Genomic DNA, 21,394 nt, shown 5'->3' with positions numbered 1-21,394 from the left:
CCCCAAACCTCCTCGAAAGGGCAAGTTGAATCCCCATCCCATCCCCCCCCCTTGATGCACAAAACCCGGCAATCCCAGGATAGCGATCCCTCATCTCCCCCACCCCCCTTCACAGCCCCAAGGAAGCAAGTAAACCGGAAAAGTCCGTTGCTACCTACTACTGTATATACTTTGACTTGAGGCTCAATATACTACCCATGCCGGTGGTGGCATGTCATATGACCATGGGTTTAGCGTCGGGCGACTTGGGCTTTACTCCGAGTGGTTAGAATATCCCTGTAGGTTCAAGTCCACGTCACAGCGGCAAATTTTTATAGTTATATAAACTAGCCTATAGTTAAGTATAAATTAGGGTAATTTAAGTAAGTAAACGCAGTTTTTATTACTATCTTTTTTAAACATGTTCTAAACCTATTCTTAATAATATATAGGCGTTCCTAAATACTATACTAGAGTTTAGTATAGTAGTACTAGATAATATATCTAAACTAGATAGTAATATTAGAGATAAATTTAGGCAACTATATAAAGTACTAGAGGAGGATAGTAGTAGTAGTATTAAGGAAGTAAGTAAAAGTAAATAGAATAAGTTTAGAATAGGTTAGTAATATATTACAGGGGTATAATATATACCTTACTTATAGTAATAGTTAAGGACTACTACTTACACTAGTAATTATTAAGCATATAGCTATTCTCCTAGCATACCCTTAATTATATAGCTAAGGGTATAGGTATATAATACTAGTTTAGCAATATAAAGATAGCTCTTACCTAATAAGAGAAGAGGTGCTTATATAGGCTATATAGGTAACATATTAAGAATATGTTCTTAAATTATTCTAATTCTAGTAGGTACAATACTCCTGCTAGTCTATCTATCTTAATAGGCCTATAACTTTACTATTCTTTAATAGCTAGCTAGCAAGCTAGTATAAATACTAATACTTTAGGGTAAAAGCGTGTAAGTATCTTAAGAATATATTATAAATGTGTTCTTATTATATTATTAATAATATATTATATAATTAGATCTAAACCTTAAAAAGTGTAGTACCTAAGAAAATTCTATAAAGAGAACTATAAATAAGAAGCTATTATTATAGCCTTATTAAGCGCTTCTCTTTAAGGATTTATAAGGACTACTAGGTATCTTATTATCCTATAATAAGGACTATAGTAAATTAGGTAGGGAGCAAAACTTAAATATATTTAAAATATATTAATAATAAGTTAGTAAATTATAGAATAGGCTTAACTATATATTAGCTATTAGAACTATAGCCTAATATCTACTACTAGGAAAAAATATTATTTTAGTTAGGTACTACTAGAGGTAGACTCTATATATCTATAAGGTCTTCTAACTAGGGAGATATTAAATCTTTCTAGTAGTCCTACTTTATATTCTGTAGTTAAGCTATAGTTAAGCTAGATAAAGAAGTATAGTAGGTATATTACAACCTATTCCTAATATATTCCTAATATATTCTAGGCGTTAATTATCTATAAGGGCAAGGATCTCTATTTAAAATCCTATATAAAGTTACCTTCTAAGTAATTATACTAATAAATATAGTAGTAATACCTTTTTTTACTATTATTTCTTTTAGTATATATATATATATACCTCCTCCTCCCTTAACACTATCTAATAGTAATATTAAAGAAGTAGTAAAGGTGTTATAGCCTATACTTACTCTATAGCTTATATAATATAAGTTATTTATAACCTATTATAAATATATTCCTAACTTATTATAGCCTAGTTCCTAAACTTAACCTAGCTCTAAACCTATCTCTAACTTAAACATTTCTATTCTATTAAAGAAATATATATTAGCTTTGTAAATAAAGATAAAATCTTATATATTATAAAGCGTAAAAAGCTTCTATAGTTCCTATTTAAGAGTAGCCTTAGAGGAGTATACTATAAGTAAAGGATAAAGTATTAGAATCCTAAAACTATATATAGTGTAAGAGAACAGGTTTAGAACACGTTACTAACACGTTACTATAGGCGTATATATAGCAAATCTTTATATTAAGCTTAGGTAACTTAATTATTTACCTTTTTAAAGAGTAGGTATTAATTCTATTAGATTAAGATATATTCTAGATAGATATATTATATAAGAGGTTATATAGGGTATAGGCAGAGATTCTAATAGTAATCTTCTACCTATAGGAAAAGAAGCGTACGCATTAAGAATAGGTTTATAACACGTTTCTAATATATTATAGTTATTACACTTAGCTAAATTATTATAGATAAGGATATAACTAAGATATATTAAGTTGCTATTACTAACTTCTTTTAGAAGTGTAAAGCACTTATAAAAAGATAAGTATTATAGAGGTATATTTACTTATAGGGATTCTATAGGACTACTATTAATATATATAACAAGTAGATAACAGGCAAGTTTTATAGCACACTATAACCTGTTTGTAACGTGTTTCTAACTTGTTTCTAGGACTTAGGCGCTATCTCTAGTTAATTAATCCCTACAAGCGTAACTAGCGCTAGCAACTTTAATCTTGTATAAGATTTTGTTAAGTATATCTATAAAGAAGTATTTACAAAGCATATAAAAGAGAGCTAGATAATACTACCTCTTTATATCTAAGTAAATTACTATAGGTATTAATAGTAGAGGAATACTTTTAGCTTGCTAACCTCCTCTTATATAAGTAAATATATTCTAAACCTATTCTAAATATATTCCTAACTTATTCTTATATAATTAGAACACAAACCCTCTAAAGATGCCTAAAACTAGGCAATCTATAAGAAAAACCTAGTAATTACTACTAGGATTATATAATGCTATAGTAAAATATTAAAAGAGGTATAGGAAAAACTAGAATCTTATTTAAATATAGCTAAGCAAGTAGGCTAGAAAGGATATAAAACTAGTAAGCATGTAAATATTCTTAAGGCTACTTAGAAGTAAGTTTATAACCTATTCTTAACCTATTAGAATTATATAAGTAATATTATATAGTGCACACTAGATAGATCTATAGGATATAAAAGAGTTTAAAGCCTAAAGCAAGTTTAGAATACACTATAACTATAGAACTCCTAATAGGCTTAAGCAAAGGTACCTTAAAAAGCTTTAGAGGGGAGAAAGTAAGTCTTACACTAGCGTTATATATATTTGCTAATTAAAACATGTTTAGAATATATTTAGAACGCGTTCTATAATAATAATAATACTCTAGATAATAATAAAGCAAGTCTTACTATATCTAACTTAACTAGATATATCTTAGTCCTAATAAGAAATAAAAGAGCACGCTTAAAAGCCTAAAGCTAGAGGGCAAGTAGTAGAGCAGTATTAGAAAGAAGTTTACTAGCCCCTTTTCTATCTTCTCTACTACTAGGCTCTTCTCCTCTACTAATAGTAACCTAAAGGTATGCTTTACAAAACACATTTATAATATATTCCTAACTTATTATTAGTCTATAACTATAAACTTTATAATAAAAGGCTCTTCTTAGTAATTAGGCTCTAAAAGAGAGAAAAGAAAAGCTAGAGGTAGATAAGGAAGAACTTATATAAAAAAAGGCACTATTTAAATTATAAAAGGCACAGTTTAAACTTAAGAAAGAGATAGCTACTTTTTATATAAGGTAGGGTTAGTCTATAAATATAGTAACTAGTTCTTAACTAGTTCTTAATATATTCTAGTCTATTATATAAGTATATATAAGTAGATAAATATATATTCTTTCTTCTTCTCTTTCTTCTTCTTTCTTCTTACACTCTATAAGAACTTTTTATATTTAAGAGTTTAATACTATTTTACTATCTATCTTTCCTAATATTATTAGATATAACTAGTTAATATAGTCTATAAAGATCTTTTAAAGTTAGTATATAATAGAATATATTAGGAACACATTATAAACTTGTTCTAATACTAAGTAGGATTTATACTAGCAATATATTAAGCTTAAGTTACTTCTATCTAATACTAGGGCATTCTCTCCTATAATATCCTACCTAAATAATAGGTGTATAGTATTTCCTAGCAAGCTTTTCTACTAGGCTATTTAGGCTAGATTAGGGGTATAGGACCTTTGTAGAGTATATATGCATATAAGTTAGAACATGTTTATAATATATTAATAACTATTTTAGTGTTACTTCTCTAATAGAGGCAATCTTATCTACTACCTTAAGAGGTATTATCCTAAGGTTTAAATAGCCCTAGTAAACTATAGCAGAACTATAATATAAGGTATTACAGAAGCAAGGATCTTCTATAGGAGCTTAATAGTAAATACTTAAGAATATATTCTAAACACGTTAATAATACGTTCTCTACTAGTAGAGTAGACTACACTAAGTGCCTCCTCTAAGGTTTAAGAACCCTCTAAGATAGCTAGTCTATAATAAGAAGTAGTAGCTAGAGTAGAGGCTAAAGAGGAAGTAGAGAGTAAAGAAGAGGAGTAAATAGTTACTCCCCTTTACACTGTGAATAATATTTAGCAAAAGTAGCAAAAAGGAGATATAAGTCTAGTCTCTTAAAATATATTTAGAATATATTAATAATATATTATAGCTAGACACCTATAAATACTAGATTCTTCTTTAATCTAAGGGACTACTAAAGCTTTATAATACCTATAAAAGTTAAAAGAAAAAGTTATATACTATTAAAGGACCCTATAAAAGTAAATAGTACTTTACTTTTAGTAAATAGAAAAAAAAAGAGAAGAGTAGAGAGTTTATTTTAGTAATTACTACTACCCCTTTAGGTTATATACTATTATATATTATTTATTAGAACCTATTCTTAATATATTCTTAATATGTTCCTACTTATTACTATTATTATCTCCCTCCCCCTCTCTAGTATCTTCTCTATCCTCCCTATCCTCCCTAGGCTCTACAAAAGTATACTATAAGTAGAACTAGGTAGCATTCTAGCAGGAATTAGTAAGGTCTATACTAGTATTAAAGTAATAGTCTTAAAATATATTAGAAATAGGTTAATAATATATTATAAATAACTTACTATAGCTAGGATAATTATAAGTATAGATAGTATAAGGAACCTAATAACCTTAAATCCTTAGTAGGGTAGATATAGTAACAAAGTTAAGCTATAACAAGTTAGTAACGTGTTTTTAATAAGTTCTTGCAGGCTATACCTTATTACTATTATAGCTACTATAAGTCTTCTTCTAAATTATATTTAGGAGGGTATTAGTATTTATAGGGGGGCCTATAATAGCTACTAGCTAGGCTTAGAGAACTTCTATAAAATATATTAGTAATAAGTTTTAAATATATTCTAAATAACTTATAGTAAGGAGTATTCTAGTAATTATATATAACCTTTATATAGAAGTCTATATATATTAGTATAATAAGTTAAGAATAGGTTAATAATATATTTACTCTTTACCTTATAGACCTCTATTATAGAGGGCTAGCTAGTCTTCTTAACCCTACTAACCTTATAGTAGGCTATATTAAGCCTATAATCTTTTTTAGTATATATATATAGAGTGCCCCTAGTACCTAGAATAGCCTAAGAATATTAGAACCTATTTAGAATATATTTAGAACCTATTCTTACTCTATATAAGGTGCCCTTATTATTAATCTTAGTATAGTAGTAGCGCTCTTTACTCTCTATCTTAACTACCCTATTAGGGCTAACTATAGGCTATACCCTAATATTATCTAGGACGTAGCTAAGGGTAAGGTACTATTAATAGTGCTTCTATAACCTATTAAGAATATATTCTAAATATATTTTAATCTACTTATATAGGATAAGAGGGATATATTAGTAATAGGTATAGTAGTAGTAGCTTATAGTATTACTAGTATAGAATATATTTAGAATAGGTTTAGAATATATTATAAAATCTTATAGTATAATATTTAGTTAACCTCGCTTAGCTAGCTAGTAGAGCTTGGCATGGCCTAACCCCATGCCAAATACAAGTTCACGCAGCGCTAATTCCATGGTCATATGAACTGCGCCCTCCCCATGCCGTCAGCTTTGTGTAAGCCCCGTTCCCCCTCCACTGACTCAGGGCAGCTAACTGGCTCGGTCTCAAATGCCCCCCGTCCCCCTTGTCTGACGCCCCCCATCACGCTGTCCTCGCCTCCCCTTCGTCTACCTGCCACGGTACACTATGCCAGGTATCAAGAAGAAATCGTGCAATGTGAGTGGACGGCATCCAGTCCCGCAGTCTTCGATGCTTTTTGTGTGGGAGTTGCCTTTTGGGGAATGTAGGAGAGTATTTGGGGTCCGCGGAACGAAGGGGGGGTAATCATCTGGATCATAGTGGGCCCTTGCGTTGGTGGGAATGTCTTGTATTGGTTTTGGCGTGTCGGTTTGGAAGGCTAGATGTCGACTATGGTGTTGTCGTGAGACGTATTAGAAAACTCTTGAGTGAGCGCGATGGATGTCATGATGGCGCGTGGTATCATGGAGGAGATGTGGGATGAGCATGATGGATATTATTAGACTACGCCCTTCCATCTCTTGCTGGCAACCTAAAATGTAGACCAACCCACCTCCCCATCTTCATAAGATCTTTGTCTCAAAACGCTCTCTCAACTCCTCATACTTCTTGATATCACCTACACTGGGTCGGATGCACTTGGCCGCCTCTGTAAAGTCCATCTCTTGCACAATATCAGAACCTCTTCTCAACGCATTTTGCCCCGCCTTCCTCAGCAGACTCTGCAAATCGGCTCCACTAAAGTTGTTACACTCGTCACTTCTTCCCAGCTCTGCGAGCGCGATGTCCATGGCGCCACCTTGTTGGATGAGCGCCTTGAGGATGCCTACACGCTCCTCTGGCTTCGGCAGCTCAACATAGAGCAACGTCTCCAGACGCCCTGGGCGCAACATAGCCTCGTCGATCATCTCCGGACGGTTAGTGGCGGCGATGAGATAAATGCCCTGACGTGGATTGAGGCCGTCGAGCTCGGTGAGTAGAGTGTTCACAACGCGGGCAGAGGCTTCGTGGAGCTCAGTGCTGCGCCTGGGCACGAGAGCATCGATTTCGTCGAAGAAAATGACACAAGGGACAGAGGACCGGGCGCGCATGAACAATTGACGGAGAGCACGCTCGGATTCACCGACATACTGGAAGATAGTTAGCAGGGGGGTATATATTCTAAGAGGGGAGACATTACCTTGTTCAAAAGCTCGGGACCCTTGACGCTAATGAAGTTTGCTTTCGACTCTGCCGCTACGGCCTTTGCGAGCAATGTCTTACCGCATCCTGGTGGACCCCAGAGGAGCACGCCGGTAGGCGCTGAGATTCCAACCTTCGCGTATCGTTCAGGATTCATTAACGGCTCTACAATAGCCATCTTGAGCTCTTCTCGAACGCCCTCAAGGCCGCCAACATCACTCCAAGTTGTGTCTGGGACTGTCGCAAAGCCTTCTCGCTTGGATGAGGGCACAATCAAAGGCAAGACATTCTCGAGTGCTTGCATACTGATGGCAGTATTGTCATGGCCAGCAGGTCGCTCAGCCTTGGGATCGCGGAGGCGCTTTACCAGTCGGCGGACCGAGAGGACTGATGCTGATGGCTTCTTGGAAGCGGGCTGCGCCTCATCTATATCCATGGCAGTTTCGTATTCGGCAGCTTGCTCCTCGAGTGCTAGCCTGTACTGGTCCAAGGACCAGGTAGCAGCCTTACTCACAAGATCTTTTAGATCAGCGCCTACGAAACCAGCAGTCCTCTTGGCCAAGGCGGGATAGTCGATATCGGCATTCACTTTAGTTTTGCGTGTCAGAGCACGGAGGATCATTTCGCGCATAGGCTCGTTAGGAACACCCATATTAATTTCAGTACCGAAGCGTCCGCCACGTCGCAGGGCAGGATCCAGACTGTCAGGACGGTTTGTTGCAGCCAGTACAATGACTGGTTTGCCATCGTTGCTTTCCATTGCCAGGCTGTCCATTGAAATGAGGAGTTGTGCCACGATACGTTTCTCCATCTGGCTTTGCGCGCTGTCTCGTTTGAGCGCGATGACGTCAATCTCGTCAATGAAGATGATACACGGCGCGACCTCTTTGGCACGCTCGAAGTGCTCTCGTATCTGCTTCTCGGACTCACCCGACATGCTTGAGACGATTGAGGGGCCAAGAATCTCAATGAATGGTACACCAAGCTCAGCAGCGAAGGCGCGACAGATCATGGTTTTGCCGCATCCTGGAGGTCCGTGCAGCAGTACGCCGCGTGGAATAGATATCCCACAATCGATGTATTCTTCTGGGTTGAGTAGTGGGAGCACGAGATGATCCTTGAGCTCATCGACGACGTTGTCGACTCCGCCAATGTCATCCAGCGAGCAGTGGTCGGGTACGGAGGTGTCGATCTTCGCCTCCGCTGCAGCCATCTTCTTCTGCCGCTTGCTTTCACGCTCACTCTTGGTCCTTTCACTGTCGCGCTTCTTTCCCTTTTCTTTCTCGCCATTCACTGCTGATACTGCCCATTGGCTGACGATTTGCTTGTTCATCCAGTCAGTGGAGTGATCTGCATTACTGTTGTCTTCGCTTTTGGGAGCTGCCACTTCGTCGTCGTCACCACTCTTGTCTTCGTGCATGCAGTCAATGGCTCTTTCGATTGAGTCTTCCAGCTGTTTCTTGCTCCTCCTCTTCAAGCTGGAGTTGGATTTGGTGATATGATCGTAAATGGCGGTGACTTGCAGCCCTGACAGTGACCCATGGTGAACATGGAGATAGTCACGAACGACCTGGTAGACATCCCGGTCTAGCCCAGTTTGCAGTCTCCCTCGTGGTGCCATGGTGGTGCTGTATGAAGTGATAGTGCTTGATGGGGGCTGAACTAATTAGCAGAATACAGTCGAAGCAGATCTGGGTTTTATATACTAAGTGAGGCACAGAAGAAGACACAGTAGTCTGGCTGCAGTTGTGAGGATGGGTATGAAAAAATATCCAATGCCCGATTGATTGAAGAAGAGAAGGACGAGAAGTCGGAAGGCGACTTACCTAGTTGCCATACTAGTCCCTGTGAGGACGTATCCTAGCCAACCATGAGTACGCAATCACTACCTTGGTAGAAGTGACTGCTACCTTTAGTAGAAGCAATTCCTATCCTAGGTGCAGGCAGGTGATGTGGAAGATGCAGAATGAACATTGGCCGGGACCGGGTCCCAAAGAGAGGAAAAGTTCACATGCTTTGTCTTATCGATAAACTAGCGTCACTTCGGAGATCGATAAGCCATTGTACCCGTCACTTCGGAGATGGCTCGGCCAGCGCCTCCAAGATAGCCGCATCATCGTCGAGCGAGCCTTCATGGAGGCAGCGACATCATGGGCAACTCTGGCAGCTCCAACAGGATTTCTGCCCAGGACAAGTCAGTCACCATGACGCCCTTTTTCCTTGCACCGCACTAACATACACTTGCCTCCACTCAGGGCGATCCTGGACATGAAGAACCAGCGCGACAAGCTACGCCAATACCAGAAACGCATCACCGTCCTCACAGACCGCGAGAAAGCGATAGCGAAAGAATGCCTGGCTAAGGGCGATACGGACAAGGCGAAGCTGGCTCTCCGGCGAAAGAAGTATCAGGAATCGCTTCTATCCAAGACGGACGCGCAACTCGCGCAGCTGGAGCAGCTGACCAGCGATGTCGAGTTCGCCCTTGTACAAAAGGATGTGCTCTTCGGTCTTCAGCAGGGTACTGCCGTGCTCAAGGAGATCCACAGGGAAATGGGCGGCATAGAGAATGTGGAGAAGCTGTTGGGTGAGAATGAGGAGGCGCGGGCTTATCAAGAGGTGAGACCAAGGCTGCGACACCAGTTTGCTAGATCAAAGCAAGAGTTGTACTGACGGTGACGAACAGGAAATCAGCGAACTCCTTGCGAACAAAATGTCAAATCAAGAGGAGGACGAGGTCGAAGATGAGCTCGAGGCGCTCGAGGCAGAAGTCAACGGCGTCCAGCTGCCCAATGCACCCGTCGCCCAACCGCAGTTTACAGCAGAAGAGAAGGCACAAATGGCAAAGGACAGGGCAGCAAGAAGAGCACGCGAAAGGGCTGCTGAGCAGGCATCGCAACCCATGTTGGCATGATAGGTACATTTGGCACGATTGGCACATAGAGCGCATTAGAGCATGGTGTTGGGGCGTTTATTTACTCTGTTGTTGTACCACAGTAATAGAGGTGGGTAGATCTTGGCTATACAGTTGCTCTTCATCTGCTTCCAGACGAGACCAGAGTGCCCCTACTACCTCTTACTTACTGCTACTGTACCCTTCTTGATCTACATCCAGCAGCTTCCATGGTGACGCAATCCTTGGCCACGTGCTCACATAGTCAGCCAGGACAGCATGCGTCTTAGATGTGCCAGTTGCTCGTAGTCTCACTCACCTCTCGCGCCCAAAACCAGAGGCTCTGATTGAGTTCAAAGTAACTTCACGCGTCGAGTCGACAGGATACGATACATCTGGCTTATTCGAAACCACACTACGTAGCTATACCGAGTACCTACCGGTACCGGTACTCTCTCAGCTGCTGCAGCTCAAGCTACCCCGCCCCCGCCATCTCACGTCTGCTCGTGCGCGCGTAGATTCGTAGACAACCACAACAACGCCGCCTCGACCATGTCACACTGCCACGATGAACACTCACACTCGCACTCGCACGCCCACGGCGACGATGGCCACGACCACAGCGACGACATAACACCAGCCCTCCAAAACATTCTCCACGCACAAATCGACTTCCCACGGCTCCTCACGCTCAACGAATCCACGCCGGACAGCGGACGCGCCATCTGCCAAAAAACATGGGCGCAGCGGCTCAGTCCGACCCCGGAACTCGTCTCTAGCGCGGACGAGCAACTGCTCATGATTGTCCCCTTCACTGGCCAAGTCCGCTTGCACTCCATCCTCCTGCGCACTTCGCCCTCGCTGCAGTCCCCCAAGACGCTCAAGGTGTTTGTCAATCCCCCCGAGGGCTTCGACTTTGACACTGCGTCTGACACGCCGCCAACGCAGGTGCTCGAGGTGGCGCGGACGTCGGAGGTCCAGGAGATTCCGGTGAAGAGGGTGCTGTTCAACACCACGAGGGCGCTTGCGCTGTTCTTCGAGGATAATTGGAGTATGGGGACGGAGGAGGAGGAGGAGGAGGAGACGAGGGTGGGCTATTTGGCATTCAAGGGCGATTTCTTGAAGTTGAGTCGGGAGGCGGTGAGTGTGCTGTATGAGAGTGCGGCGAATCCGAAGGATCATCAGATTGGGGGTGTTGGCGTGGGAGAGGGGGTGGGGAGGAGTATACAGTGAGGAAGCAAGGACGGAATACAGTGGCAGAGTGAAAGACCGACGTGGAACTGGTTGAAATACACGAATCCAAGAGGAGCAGTCTCTGGGTTTGCCCTCGGTTTATATCGCGTATAAACGAATGCGTGTCTCGGCACCCAAGAGCTGCAGCACTCTGCCATGGTTGCTCAAGTTCTAGTCCAACTGTCATGATCTATACATTGCGTGTAATTTCCATGGGTATCGTTATCTGCCTCGTATCCCTCCCCATACTTCTCCACCACCTATACAATTCTCCCCTTTGCACGCTCCTCACGCGCGCACGCGCCAACACCTCCATCTCAACATCCCCATGCTCCACCGATCCATCCTCCCACCCTGCATCCCCCTGCTCAAACATGATGCGTACTCCCCAACACCTCCCCATGCACCTTCCTCCAATCAATCTTCGAATCGACTTCCTCATCCAGCCGTCCGACTACCGCCACGCTATCCCCCCGTACAATGTACAGTCCCAGTGGAACTTCCTCGGATGGCACTTCCTCCTCGCGCGGCCGGATGATGCGTTCAATGGCGTTTTGCAGCACGAGGTTCATGCTGTTGTCGCACGAGTGGAGGGTGCCGACCATGGTGCGGCCGTCGAGGGTAAGTACGGATACGCGCTCTGTGGAATGGGGAGTGTTGGATTAGTTGTAGGTTGTAGGTTGGGTTATATGTGCGGGGGTATGAGTGCGAGTGGGATTGGGTTTGGGTGTGGGCGTGCGTGGAGAGAAGGAGCTTGTGGTAGCAAGGGAATGGGGAGGTTTACTGTTCAAGTAGACGTTCAGCGACATGTTTGCTAGATACGTCTCGAGGTTTATACCCGAGCGTGTGAGGAGTACAGGACGGGGATTCTTGGGTTTCGTCGGATCAGAGCGTGGCAAGCGCTGTGATGGGGAAGCGTGAAGCGCGACTCGCACGTCGTCGTGGCGTGTATCGCCTGTCGCGCTCGTCAAAGCCAAGAGGAAGGAAGTATGGCAGTGGAAAAGTGACAAGGAAATGGAGATTGTGGGCGACGGTCCTGTCTTTCTCGGCTTTCTTTCGTGTTGTGCCGTCGAGGTGGGAGAGGCGACCATGTTTTGGAGCTTGGGGATTGGTTCCCTCTGGCCAATGGGAGGCGAGGACCTCCGCAGGCGTCCTCTTCTTCCTTCATCCATGTTGGCAGTCTGGCTTTCTTCGAGACTGTCACCATCGCCATACAACCGCCCATGGTGATGCAATTGTCGAGTCCATTTCGCTATTGATCACTGTCACAATATCATCACGGCCGTCTGAAGTTCCATCTCGCTCTACCTAAAGCAAAGCGAGTGTGTACCGGTACCGGTACCGGCATCTGCCTATTATGCAAGAGTTTGAACTGCCCTCTCTTAGGTGCCACTGCCACAGCAACAATCATTACAGCAGCGAAGTTCAGTCCATCGCTTCATGCCTTGCCACGATTTCATGTCCTCTGGTCCTCTCAGGTAGAACTCTGCGTTGCGTAAATTGTCATGTACCGGTATGATTTCCATTCCACCTCAGAACACCCGCCTTCCCGGTACCGGGTAGTGGATTATGGAATCACCAATCAAATTCACTTTTCAAACAAACTATCAAGTCTTGTGAAGCATGGAGCTGAGAAGTCTATAGTTTCAAATTGAAGAGATAGCATGTAATTAAGCTCGGGCGGACCTCGCAAGGCCAACCCGGAGATGCTAGATATACAGGTCTATCGTGAATTATAAACAGTCCATCTGAGGGATGGAAATTGGTTGGGGTGTGGGAACGCCTCTGGTTTTCAGGCGCTGGATTAGAACATTAAGTATACCGTAGCGAGGCGCAAGGATCCCAACAGCAACTGACATTCCCAGACTCGTCTAAGTGCGGCAGTTCGCGGGCAGAATGATCTGCTGCTTAATGGCAAGTTTGGTGGGGTCAACCTTTGCGTTGACGGCCATGATCTGTCCGACGGTGGTGTGCATCTTGCGAGCGAGCTCAGCAAAGGTGTCGCCTGACTTGATCTCGTAGGTGCCAATCCAGTCGCAGCAGCTGTGAGGGCAGACAGGGATGTTAATGAGCTGACCGGGAGAGATCACATTGGGGTCAATGTCAGAGTTGGCTGCAATGACGGAGTTGAGAGTCACGTTGAAGTTCCCAGCAATGATGGTGAGAGTCTCGCCGCTGCGCACGTTGTAGCTGCTACCGACACCATTGATGCAAACAGCAGTGGCAGTGTTGGGGGGTGGAAGACAGGAGGTGTTGTCAGGCGTCGTGCACTTGGTCGGGATGCGGAGGACCTGCCCAACCTGGATGAAGTTGGGGTTCTGGATTTTGTTCAAGCTGGCAATGTCGCAAATACCAGACGTATAGTTGCTGGCGATGAGAGACAGAGTCTGATTTGCGGCGACCACGTGATCAACGATGAGACTGGAGCCACATGGGGGAGGGGTCGTGGTCTGACCTGCATGTTTGTTAACATTTGACTTCGTGATTGTTTACTCGATTGGCACTTACGGCGACCATTTGTTGGACAGGTGTTGTCAGCGGCTGGCTTTTGGCACTTGACTGGGATACTGATGAAATCCCCAGCAGTAATCCGGCTCGCGTCCTGAAGTTTGTTATAATTCTTGATGTCGCAAATGCTGGACTGGAATCTCTGGCTGTATCCATATACAGTATCACCACGTTTGATTTGAATTCTAGCAACGGAGGCAGCTTGACATGGAGGATTGACCGGATCCGGGACTGTTAGTTGTTAGTTAATCCGGGATTCACAATCGGTTTTTGTGATTGATTCGTGTTGTGCGCACTCACTAGATGTACCAGTATATCCTTTACCACCAAGACACGATGTATTGTCCTCTTGGCCAGCGGCACACTTGGGCACCTGAATAATCCATTCTGCCTGGATAAAATCCGAGTTCCTGATGCCGTTGAAGTTTGCAATGTCGCAAATACCAGACTGGTACCGTTGGGCGATGTAGGTCAAATTATAACCGGTCAGGATGTTTACTTCCTGAAATTCGGTGGCGCCACATGGAATTTCGGTTTCTATTATAAGTTCGTTAGTCTTGGATATCCAAGCGCCTTGTGGCATCATAATCGATGAAATCGTGGGTACTCACGACGACGGGCAACAGATGCTGCGCTAGCAGTGGCACCCAAAAGAGCGACACTGGCTACGAGGAAAGAAACCATGTTGATTTTGTATTAAATTCTATTCTAGCCAGGACAAGCGTGGGGGTAAGTTGGAAAGAGTGACTGAGAGAGTGTGGGTATCCAGACTGTGATGGGTGTGATGGATTGCATCCCGCGAAGTCGGCACGCTACTTATACATCTACGAAACATAGTCTCGTAGCTTTGTCTGGACATTTCCTCTCATCATGATGCTTGGTAGCGCCGCCTTGTGTGGATCGACAGGCACATGGGCCGACTTCGGTTCTGCATCGCAAATTGCCAGAGTAAGCATACCATGGTGTATTTGGCCGAACAGTCACGCACATCAAGAACTCCCGCCCTTCGACTGTCCCTCTACCTCTTTTGCAAACAGTCCAATATCTGCTCATCGACTTGTTTGTTTGAATCGAACGAGTACTGTTGTTGAGCCTTTGCTTGGTACTACATCAATCAGTAAATTGCCACCCAGCAATGATAAATTCACAATGATGGTGTTCTTCGAGGTCGAGGGACGGGCCGCACACTACCCCGGTACAGAACTCGCCGAGCAGCTAGGCATCTTCTATGCCAAAGTAGCTCTAACCAAATGTCTTGAGATGAATTAGTTGGTACTAACGAATATAGTACTGTCTTGTTACTGCTTACTTCCGAAGTGCCACCACATAAACCCGAAATGAGACAAATTCTGTCGATTGGTTGCGCAATGACACATACGGACCCCGTGAACGGTTTCTCCTGCATGAGAGAGGTATCAATGTGCACAACCAACCTTTGTCTATTTCTGATATTGCTCAATTCACAGAAGAGCCGATTATCGCCAATTTCACTGGGATGCCTCATTCGACTGGTGTTGCAAAGGTGCCGTACTCACACCGCCTGGCACCCATCAGAATAAGACTGTGAGCCCTTCGATGACCTGCCGAGAAGAGACTTCTATTGTTGTAGCAAGCGTCTTGGGTATCAAGATCGGTGCTTAAAACGCTACGATCAAGGCTTACACACACAGTAGTTAGCATGCAGCTAGGTGTTGTCACTGATGTGTGGCGCCGTGGCACCTGTACACAGTCATGACTTTGGACCTTGTGCTAATATATTCAGTTGGGACGCTAGATTGCGACCGGGTCCGAGAAGTACTACAATAGAATCCATCTCACATCATCTTCGGGCTTTCCTGAGATGTAATTATTGTTGGTATGTAGAGCCAGCCCGGGACTCCGTGGTATCCTTGTCTGCAATTTGAATGGTTTGCAAAAGACGTTAGTCCGCAGATATGCTAACTTGTGAGGCGTCAATGTGAAATAATTTCCGATTGCAAACATCAGGTTCTGGAAGAAGCCCTTTGTTGTGCTCAAGATTTTCGATGCTGGAGACGAGGTGACGATGGTGAAGTTCGTTCCTGAGGCAAGGGAATGACCGATACCTAGGTACCGGTACCGTACCAGTACGACGTGCCCCACTCCGATACGGCAATTCCCGACCGAACACTATTCACCTTAAGAGCTTTGGGCGTTGAACACCATGGACACATGTGCGTGACCCTGTTCATTTAATGTAGTTATTTGATTCGACAATTCAACAAGATATCGTACCAGAGGTACATAGATCTAGATTGATGGTTGCATGTATAGAACAAGAGATATCGATAAGCCTGGGCGTTTTCTCATCTGGCCCCTTTTTTCTAGATCTCGTACCTGTGATTGCTCGTCAGAAATGCAGTCTACCTGGCATGATACCATCTCTCGACTGCAATGAATCATCACATCACCCTTCTGTTACATCACAATGTAGCACCCAGAGTATCAAGATTCTGATTGCATCAATAGCAGACCCTCGGTGGAAATGAAATGGCGTCCAGAAGAGCGTGCCATAACGATCGAAACTGAGTTGCGCATCCTCTTTTTTCATGGTGCTAATTGTGACACCTGAGACAAAGCGTGGTCCGAATCGAATTTACCGACGCTGGCGTAGCTCATAAACTTCTAGCAGGCGGTGTTTTATCATCGGGATCTTTCTTCTATGGCCTCAGATTGAGCTCTTAACACAGTTGTTGCCGAATCGATCCTAAAATAGTGTCATTGACTGAGATGGATTTAAATAGAACCAGATTATCCTGTCTCAAGCAGCCTGCTCGACGATCTATCGGGCCATTTCCTTTAGACTTTTGACTGAACCAGATAGCTTTGCGTACTCGTAGATCTACCGGAACTAGGTAGGAGGATATCGTAAGGCATTCATTTGAAAATTTGAAAACTGTGGTCGCTGGCTATCTACATGTCCGGAATTTCACCCTTCATTGGTGGGCCGGTGTACACCTCGTCGGACTCGTCTACCTCATCAAGAGCTTCCTTGAGGATAGCGATACCTCTTCGAAGCTCATCTTCTGGGATGTTCAACGCTACACCTAATCTGACACGTTCACCATCCGGATAGCACAGCAGCCCTTTATGCAGACACAGCATTCCGAAGCGTCGGGTGTATGCGCGAATATTGTCGACACCCTTGAAATATATCTGCAAGTCTGCTCCTCGGCAAGTCGTGTAGTCGAGGTGTGGGTGTTTCCAGTCAGCAGTAGCTTTGGTCCAGAGGTCGCCAATCCACAACGCTCTCTCTAGCAAGTTTTCATCGTCATAGACTTGCAACGCGGCCTTGGTTGTGGCGATACCCATCGGAGTCATACCGAAGGTTGCAACATTCTCGTATGCGTTGATGAGGCCCATCACTTTATCAGTACCTATAACATACGAGGCTGGGTAAGCACCAGCGGTGATAGACTTTCCCATGATCACCATGTCGGGCTTGTTCTCTGGGCCCATCCAGTCGGAGCACAAAAACTTGCCGGTTTTTGCGGCACCCATGCGGATCTCATCAGCGATGAAGATGGCGTTATATTTCGCACAGAGCTTTCTCACACCGGTAGCGAAATCGAGTTCCTCTTTGAAGGTGCTGATGTAATTGTCAGCCGTCAAAACTACCACGAATCTCTATGATTGTCGAGACACTCACGGTTTCTTCCCATGGATACACTCCATGATGACTGCAGCGATGCGACCATGGCAAGAAGCGAAAACCTCCTCGAAATCTTCCAGATGGCAGTAGCGTAGAGGCTTTCCGTTTGTTGGGTTCCGGTTCGTCAGGTTTTCGTTGAAAATACCAAAATCTGCAGCGAGCATTGCGTGGTTAGTCCTTTTTGCATCCGAGAACAAAGACGATTGCCAGTGCCAACTTACTCCTGCCTTGACCCATATCGTTCATGATGGGCCAGATACCAGCAGACATGCCGTGGTAATTGTCTGACACGCCGAGAACGAGCGTTTCCCTGGGATCAATCCCCTTGGCCTTGATTCCCCATCTTCTTGCGAATTTGACAGCAGCATCAGCTGCTTCGGAGCCGGACACAGAGCTGATAATCCTGTCGTAGCCGAAGCGCTCACACATCATCTTGCAGAACTCTGGCCATGTTGCTGTCTTTGTAGCGATATTTGAGAGTGTGACTAGAGAAGTAGGTGAATAAGTAACTGCCAGTCGATTTGAGGTGAGAGCTCACGTACTTTCTTGCGCCGATTTGATAACTGCTTCAACAATCTTCGGGTGGCATTGGCCAAGGTTCGTCGCGCTCATCATCTGGATGAAATCGATGATCTCGTTGCCATCCACATCCTGTTTTCGTCTCGCGGTTAGCATGCCATACTGTCCGCTTCCTTTTGGTGCTCTGACACCACGAAGCATGCGACTCGATCGGCGCGTGTTGACCATACCTTCAAAATCGAGCCTTTTCCACTTGCAATGAACGTTGGTAGCGGGTAGACACCACCCGCTGCGTACTGGCTCTCAATCTCTAAAAGTTCATTTACTCTTTTAGACAGGTCGGCAGCGCTCTTGGGGGGCTGCTGCTCTTTTGAAATCATAGTAAAAGCAATGTGGCAGAAATCTTGGGACTTTAAATTTTGAATGATTTGAGATAGGAATGTTTGGTCTTGAGTTTGTTGAGCAACCTGCTTTCGTGAGTGAAAGCCGTCTACATATATGCTCTGGCGAGGACCTAATCTATGCCAAGCATATGGCTTGCGGCAGATGTGCCCCTTTGGGTCAACGCAGGCACACCGGACATTCCGCCCATGATGTTTTAGGCACTGGAGGATATCAATGCTAATCGTGCTGTCTCAGCCTCCTTCCATTGACTCAGTACAATCTTCGGACTCTGGGAAGATGGTCTTCGTGCATTTTGTACTGGTGATAAGATGCCATTCACTCGATGCCGTGACGTGTTCGACATGGCAAAACTCGCAATTCAATGCCGCGTGTAGTCATTCTTTCTGTGACTCAATTACTGGACCCTTTGCGGGGAGACGAGCATAGATCCATCATCTCTCCGCATAGAAAAGTACCAAACCGTGGAATTACATAATACCGGCCATGGATTTGCGGTGAGCTCTTGAGCCTGGAGGGAAGTCTGCGGGGCTTCAGTGAGCGAGTAGGGAGCGTCCGGCAGTTTAGGTGCGGACAAGCGCGCGATTCCTTTTTGGGAAAATCTGCCGCAGAAGACAACGCAGAAGAGGACCACGGCCGGCCATTGCATCTGTGCCAGTGGGGACGGACAAATGCTGTTGGAGCCTCCTAAAACACCTATCTGAATTCACCTGCTCTGTTGGTTCATCAGCGCCTCCCACAACGGGATACCGGTAGTGATCTGGTCATGGGCCCTTGACGTGCGGTACTTTGACCAGGATAGGAAAAAGTACCGCCACCTGTGGTTTCGTCCGCATCAACTGCCCTGATAGAGTGACTGGCGGATGGCGCAAACTTGCTACTATTGCAATACTGATGATGCATACTTCGAAACACGGGTTATGTACCCCTGGATCTCAAACTAGCCAGCTGTTATACCTACAGGGCACTTTGGGTATCGTTGCAAGCGTTCGGGATTCCGGACATCCGATTTGCTGCTACCGGTAGGTATCGGTTTTGGCGCCGCACCGGACGTTCTTGTCACAGTACCATAGAAGTACATCCCACCGTCCCCCGAACGAGTGCGACTACGTTCATGATACAAAAGCCCTAGTGTTTGATTCTTTCAGAGGCGAAGCGTCGATGAGACAGGAAAGTATGCATGTAACTTCGTTCACATTACCAATGGTACGTTTGGACTTGAAATGTACCGGTACGGTATCATGTGCATTGTGCGTTAAAGAGCGTGACCCAGTGCTTGGTATACATGCCTTGCATGAATATGTGCGTGTGATACACATGTTTGAATGGACTTTGCACTTTGCCATGTTTCGACACAACTAGAGTAGGCAGAGACTTTGGAACTAAGGGTCTCTCATGGCGATAGATCAACTTCAACCAAAGTCCTAGGTATTGGTCCCAATACCCGACGCCCGTAGGCAAGATAATGGTCACTGCGCTACTCTGAGGTCAATCATCATGCTTCACAAAGCGACAGTGAAAAGTAGTCGAAATAAGCTTTGAGTGACTCGTGTTACAAGTTTCGACCTAGATCTCTGCAGTCTAACTTACTCACTGTCTTATATTGTTGCTCACTTTCTTAAATTGGAGATTAAGAGTCGCTGTCTCCCCACTAAATTTCAACCCAACTGGATTCAGACTTAGGTAGGACCTCGCTGAGGATGCCGGCAACGTTATTGAAAAACGACAATCAGGATAGATTGAACCCCTCGTACTTGAAAGGGCTCGAAACAGTAATGCAACATTGGAATGATCGTATCCTTGCAATGACGCCTACTCTGTCGATTATCAATCTCAATGTCGGCCAAATTCTTCTGCATCAATCCAATTTCTCGGGTTATGAGAGCTACCAGAGACACAAAAGGCGGAGATAATAAAGTACCGGTAAAGCTTGGCTGACATATACAAGCTTATTGAGACAAGACTACACACTGAAGCAGCGTTATCAATATGTTGAGTGGCGGGAAGGATTTTGCAGTGGATCGAACCTAGATGTCCCAATATTCCTGCAGATTGATTGTGTAATGATAAAAAAATGTTTTTTGCGCGCCTTCGTAATCAACCATGCAGCCTCGTGGTTGAGAGAAGCCATGTCGTATTGGAGTCATTGATCATAATTGACGACAATTGACGACGGCGGCCATTCTGTTAGTCATTTGTGGCAATCAACATGAAAAAGTCGGGAAGCCTGTCATCGCAGCTACTTGCAAGAATGCTAAGATCATACTTAGTCAGATATAGGTGTTCTAGTGCCTAAGTGTATAGAATCTTTAGCTATACAATATTACATGTTACCTACCATGTGGTAGACTTAGTATTCCACGTGTATAATGTCGTGCACAGTCAAGCCCAGCGTGATAACCCATATTTTGGAATTTTCAATAAAAAAACACGGCGATGATTTCAAAAATGACAGTGTCGTGACATACATGAGACGACAAAGCTGGTTTCAAGCTCGGGTAAGAAATGAACCTGCTTTTGAAGTCTGAACTCGCTTGAACCGTATCATGACAACTTTGGTATCATTCAGCGTTAATGCAGCAACTAATACTCAACATGATGGACAAGTTGAATGGAAAAGAGCAGCAAGCATAGCGGGCCGTAGAAGACGTGATCCTAGGCAAATTTCATTTCAAGTTTTATTCTTCAAAGCAAGCTTGTACCGGTACCGGTAGTTGAGAGCATGGCATTACCAATCAAGCTCGTACGAAAACGGACTTGGGAAACTTTCTAGAAAAAAGCCCACATTAGGAGTACAAGCAATCAGAATGCAGACGAAACTTCGATGTTAATATGCCACAAAGCATGCCAAAGGCTGCTCACTGGCGGATTCGGTGGCCAGATAGGTGTGTTAGGGTCTGGGCGGGCCAAGTTTCTATATCCGGTCTAGTGCCACATGTACAAGACTTTTCACGCATGGTAATTATTGCCAAATCGATTACTAATTTCT

General features: G+C 44.1%; 7 protein-coding genes across 7 annotated transcripts; 2 read left to right on the top strand and 5 right to left on the bottom strand.

The window, feature by feature from the left end:
- Window positions 1–6,043: 6,043 nt before the first annotated feature.
- IAQ61_010852 (uncharacterized protein) lies at window positions 6,044–9,152 on the bottom strand. The gene is made up of 5 exons (XM_003834823.2): window positions 9,091–9,152; window positions 9,007–9,040; window positions 8,887–8,920; window positions 7,179–8,837; window positions 6,044–7,128 (listed from the first exon to the last, which is right to left on the bottom strand). The coding sequence occupies exons 2-5, from the start codon at window positions 9,015–9,017 to the stop codon at window positions 6,562–6,564; spliced, it is 2,271 nt and encodes a 756-aa protein (XP_003834871.2). The 5' UTR covers window positions 9,018–9,040; window positions 9,091–9,152; the 3' UTR covers window positions 6,044–6,561.
- Window positions 9,153–9,288: 136 nt separating this feature from the next.
- Window positions 9,289–10,398, top strand: IAQ61_010851 (uncharacterized protein; the record flags this gene model as incomplete). Its single annotated transcript, XM_003834822.2, has 3 exons — window positions 9,289–9,374; window positions 9,436–9,799; window positions 9,867–10,398. Coding segments are annotated over 3 exons (678 nt in total), but the record flags the coding sequence as incomplete, so codon positions are not given.
- Window positions 10,399–10,625: 227 nt separating this feature from the next.
- On the top strand, window positions 10,626–11,306 carry IAQ61_010850 (uncharacterized protein; the record flags this gene model as incomplete). Its single annotated transcript, XM_003834821.1, has 1 exon — window positions 10,626–11,306. One exon carries the CDS (start codon window positions 10,626–10,628, stop codon window positions 11,304–11,306), a length of 681 nt encoding a protein of 226 aa, XP_003834869.1.
- A 5-nt stretch (window positions 11,307–11,311) lies between these two features.
- IAQ61_010849 (uncharacterized protein) lies at window positions 11,312–12,478 on the bottom strand (the record flags this gene model as incomplete). Its single annotated transcript, XM_003834820.2, has 2 exons — window positions 11,312–11,946; window positions 12,091–12,478. The coding sequence occupies 2 exons, from the start codon at window positions 12,476–12,478 to the stop codon at window positions 11,675–11,677; spliced, it is 660 nt and encodes a 219-aa protein (XP_003834868.1). The 3' UTR covers window positions 11,312–11,674.
- Window positions 12,479–13,177: 699 nt separating this feature from the next.
- Window positions 13,178–14,400, bottom strand: IAQ61_010848 (uncharacterized protein; the record flags this gene model as incomplete). Its single annotated transcript, XM_066098958.1, has 3 exons — window positions 13,178–13,693; window positions 13,762–14,045; window positions 14,124–14,400. The coding sequence occupies 3 exons, from the start codon at window positions 14,398–14,400 to the stop codon at window positions 13,178–13,180; spliced, it is 1,077 nt and encodes a 358-aa protein (XP_065951116.1).
- A 230-nt stretch (window positions 14,401–14,630) lies between these two features.
- IAQ61_010847 (uncharacterized protein) lies at window positions 14,631–15,318 on the bottom strand (the record flags this gene model as incomplete). Its single annotated transcript, XM_066098957.1, has 2 exons — window positions 14,631–14,919; window positions 15,014–15,318. The coding sequence occupies 2 exons, from the start codon at window positions 15,316–15,318 to the stop codon at window positions 14,631–14,633; spliced, it is 594 nt and encodes a 197-aa protein (XP_065951115.1).
- Window positions 15,319–16,745: 1,427 nt separating this feature from the next.
- On the bottom strand, window positions 16,746–18,570 carry IAQ61_010846 (uncharacterized protein; the record flags this gene model as incomplete). Its single annotated transcript, XM_003834818.2, has 5 exons — window positions 18,234–18,570; window positions 18,027–18,135; window positions 17,706–17,969; window positions 17,482–17,635; window positions 16,746–17,421 (listed from the first exon to the last, which is right to left on the bottom strand). Exons 1-5 carry the CDS (start codon window positions 18,381–18,383, stop codon window positions 16,746–16,748), a joined length of 1,353 nt encoding a protein of 450 aa, XP_003834866.2. The 5' UTR covers window positions 18,384–18,570.
- Window positions 18,571–21,394: the final 2,824 nt, after the last annotated feature.

This window comes from Plenodomus lingam (genome assembly GCF_022343315.1).
Source record: "Plenodomus lingam strain CAN1 chromosome Unknown contig_9, whole genome shotgun sequence".
Classification (NCBI taxonomy): domain Eukaryota; kingdom Fungi; phylum Ascomycota; class Dothideomycetes; order Pleosporales; family Leptosphaeriaceae; genus Plenodomus; species Plenodomus lingam.
This window is presented reverse-complemented; position numbering and strand designations above follow the sequence as displayed.

Excerpts from the sequence above, each read along its gene's own strand:
- IAQ61_010852 (XM_003834823.2), bottom strand. Across the intron at positions 8,838-8,886 it reads CTTCTTCTGTGCCTCACTTA|CCCCCATCAAGCACTATCAC; the intron begins GTATATAAAACC and ends TAATTAGTTCAG. Across the intron at positions 7,129-7,178 it reads GTCCCGAGCTTTTGAACAAG|TATGTCGGTGAATCCGAGCG; the intron begins GTAATGTCTCCC and ends ACTATCTTCCAG.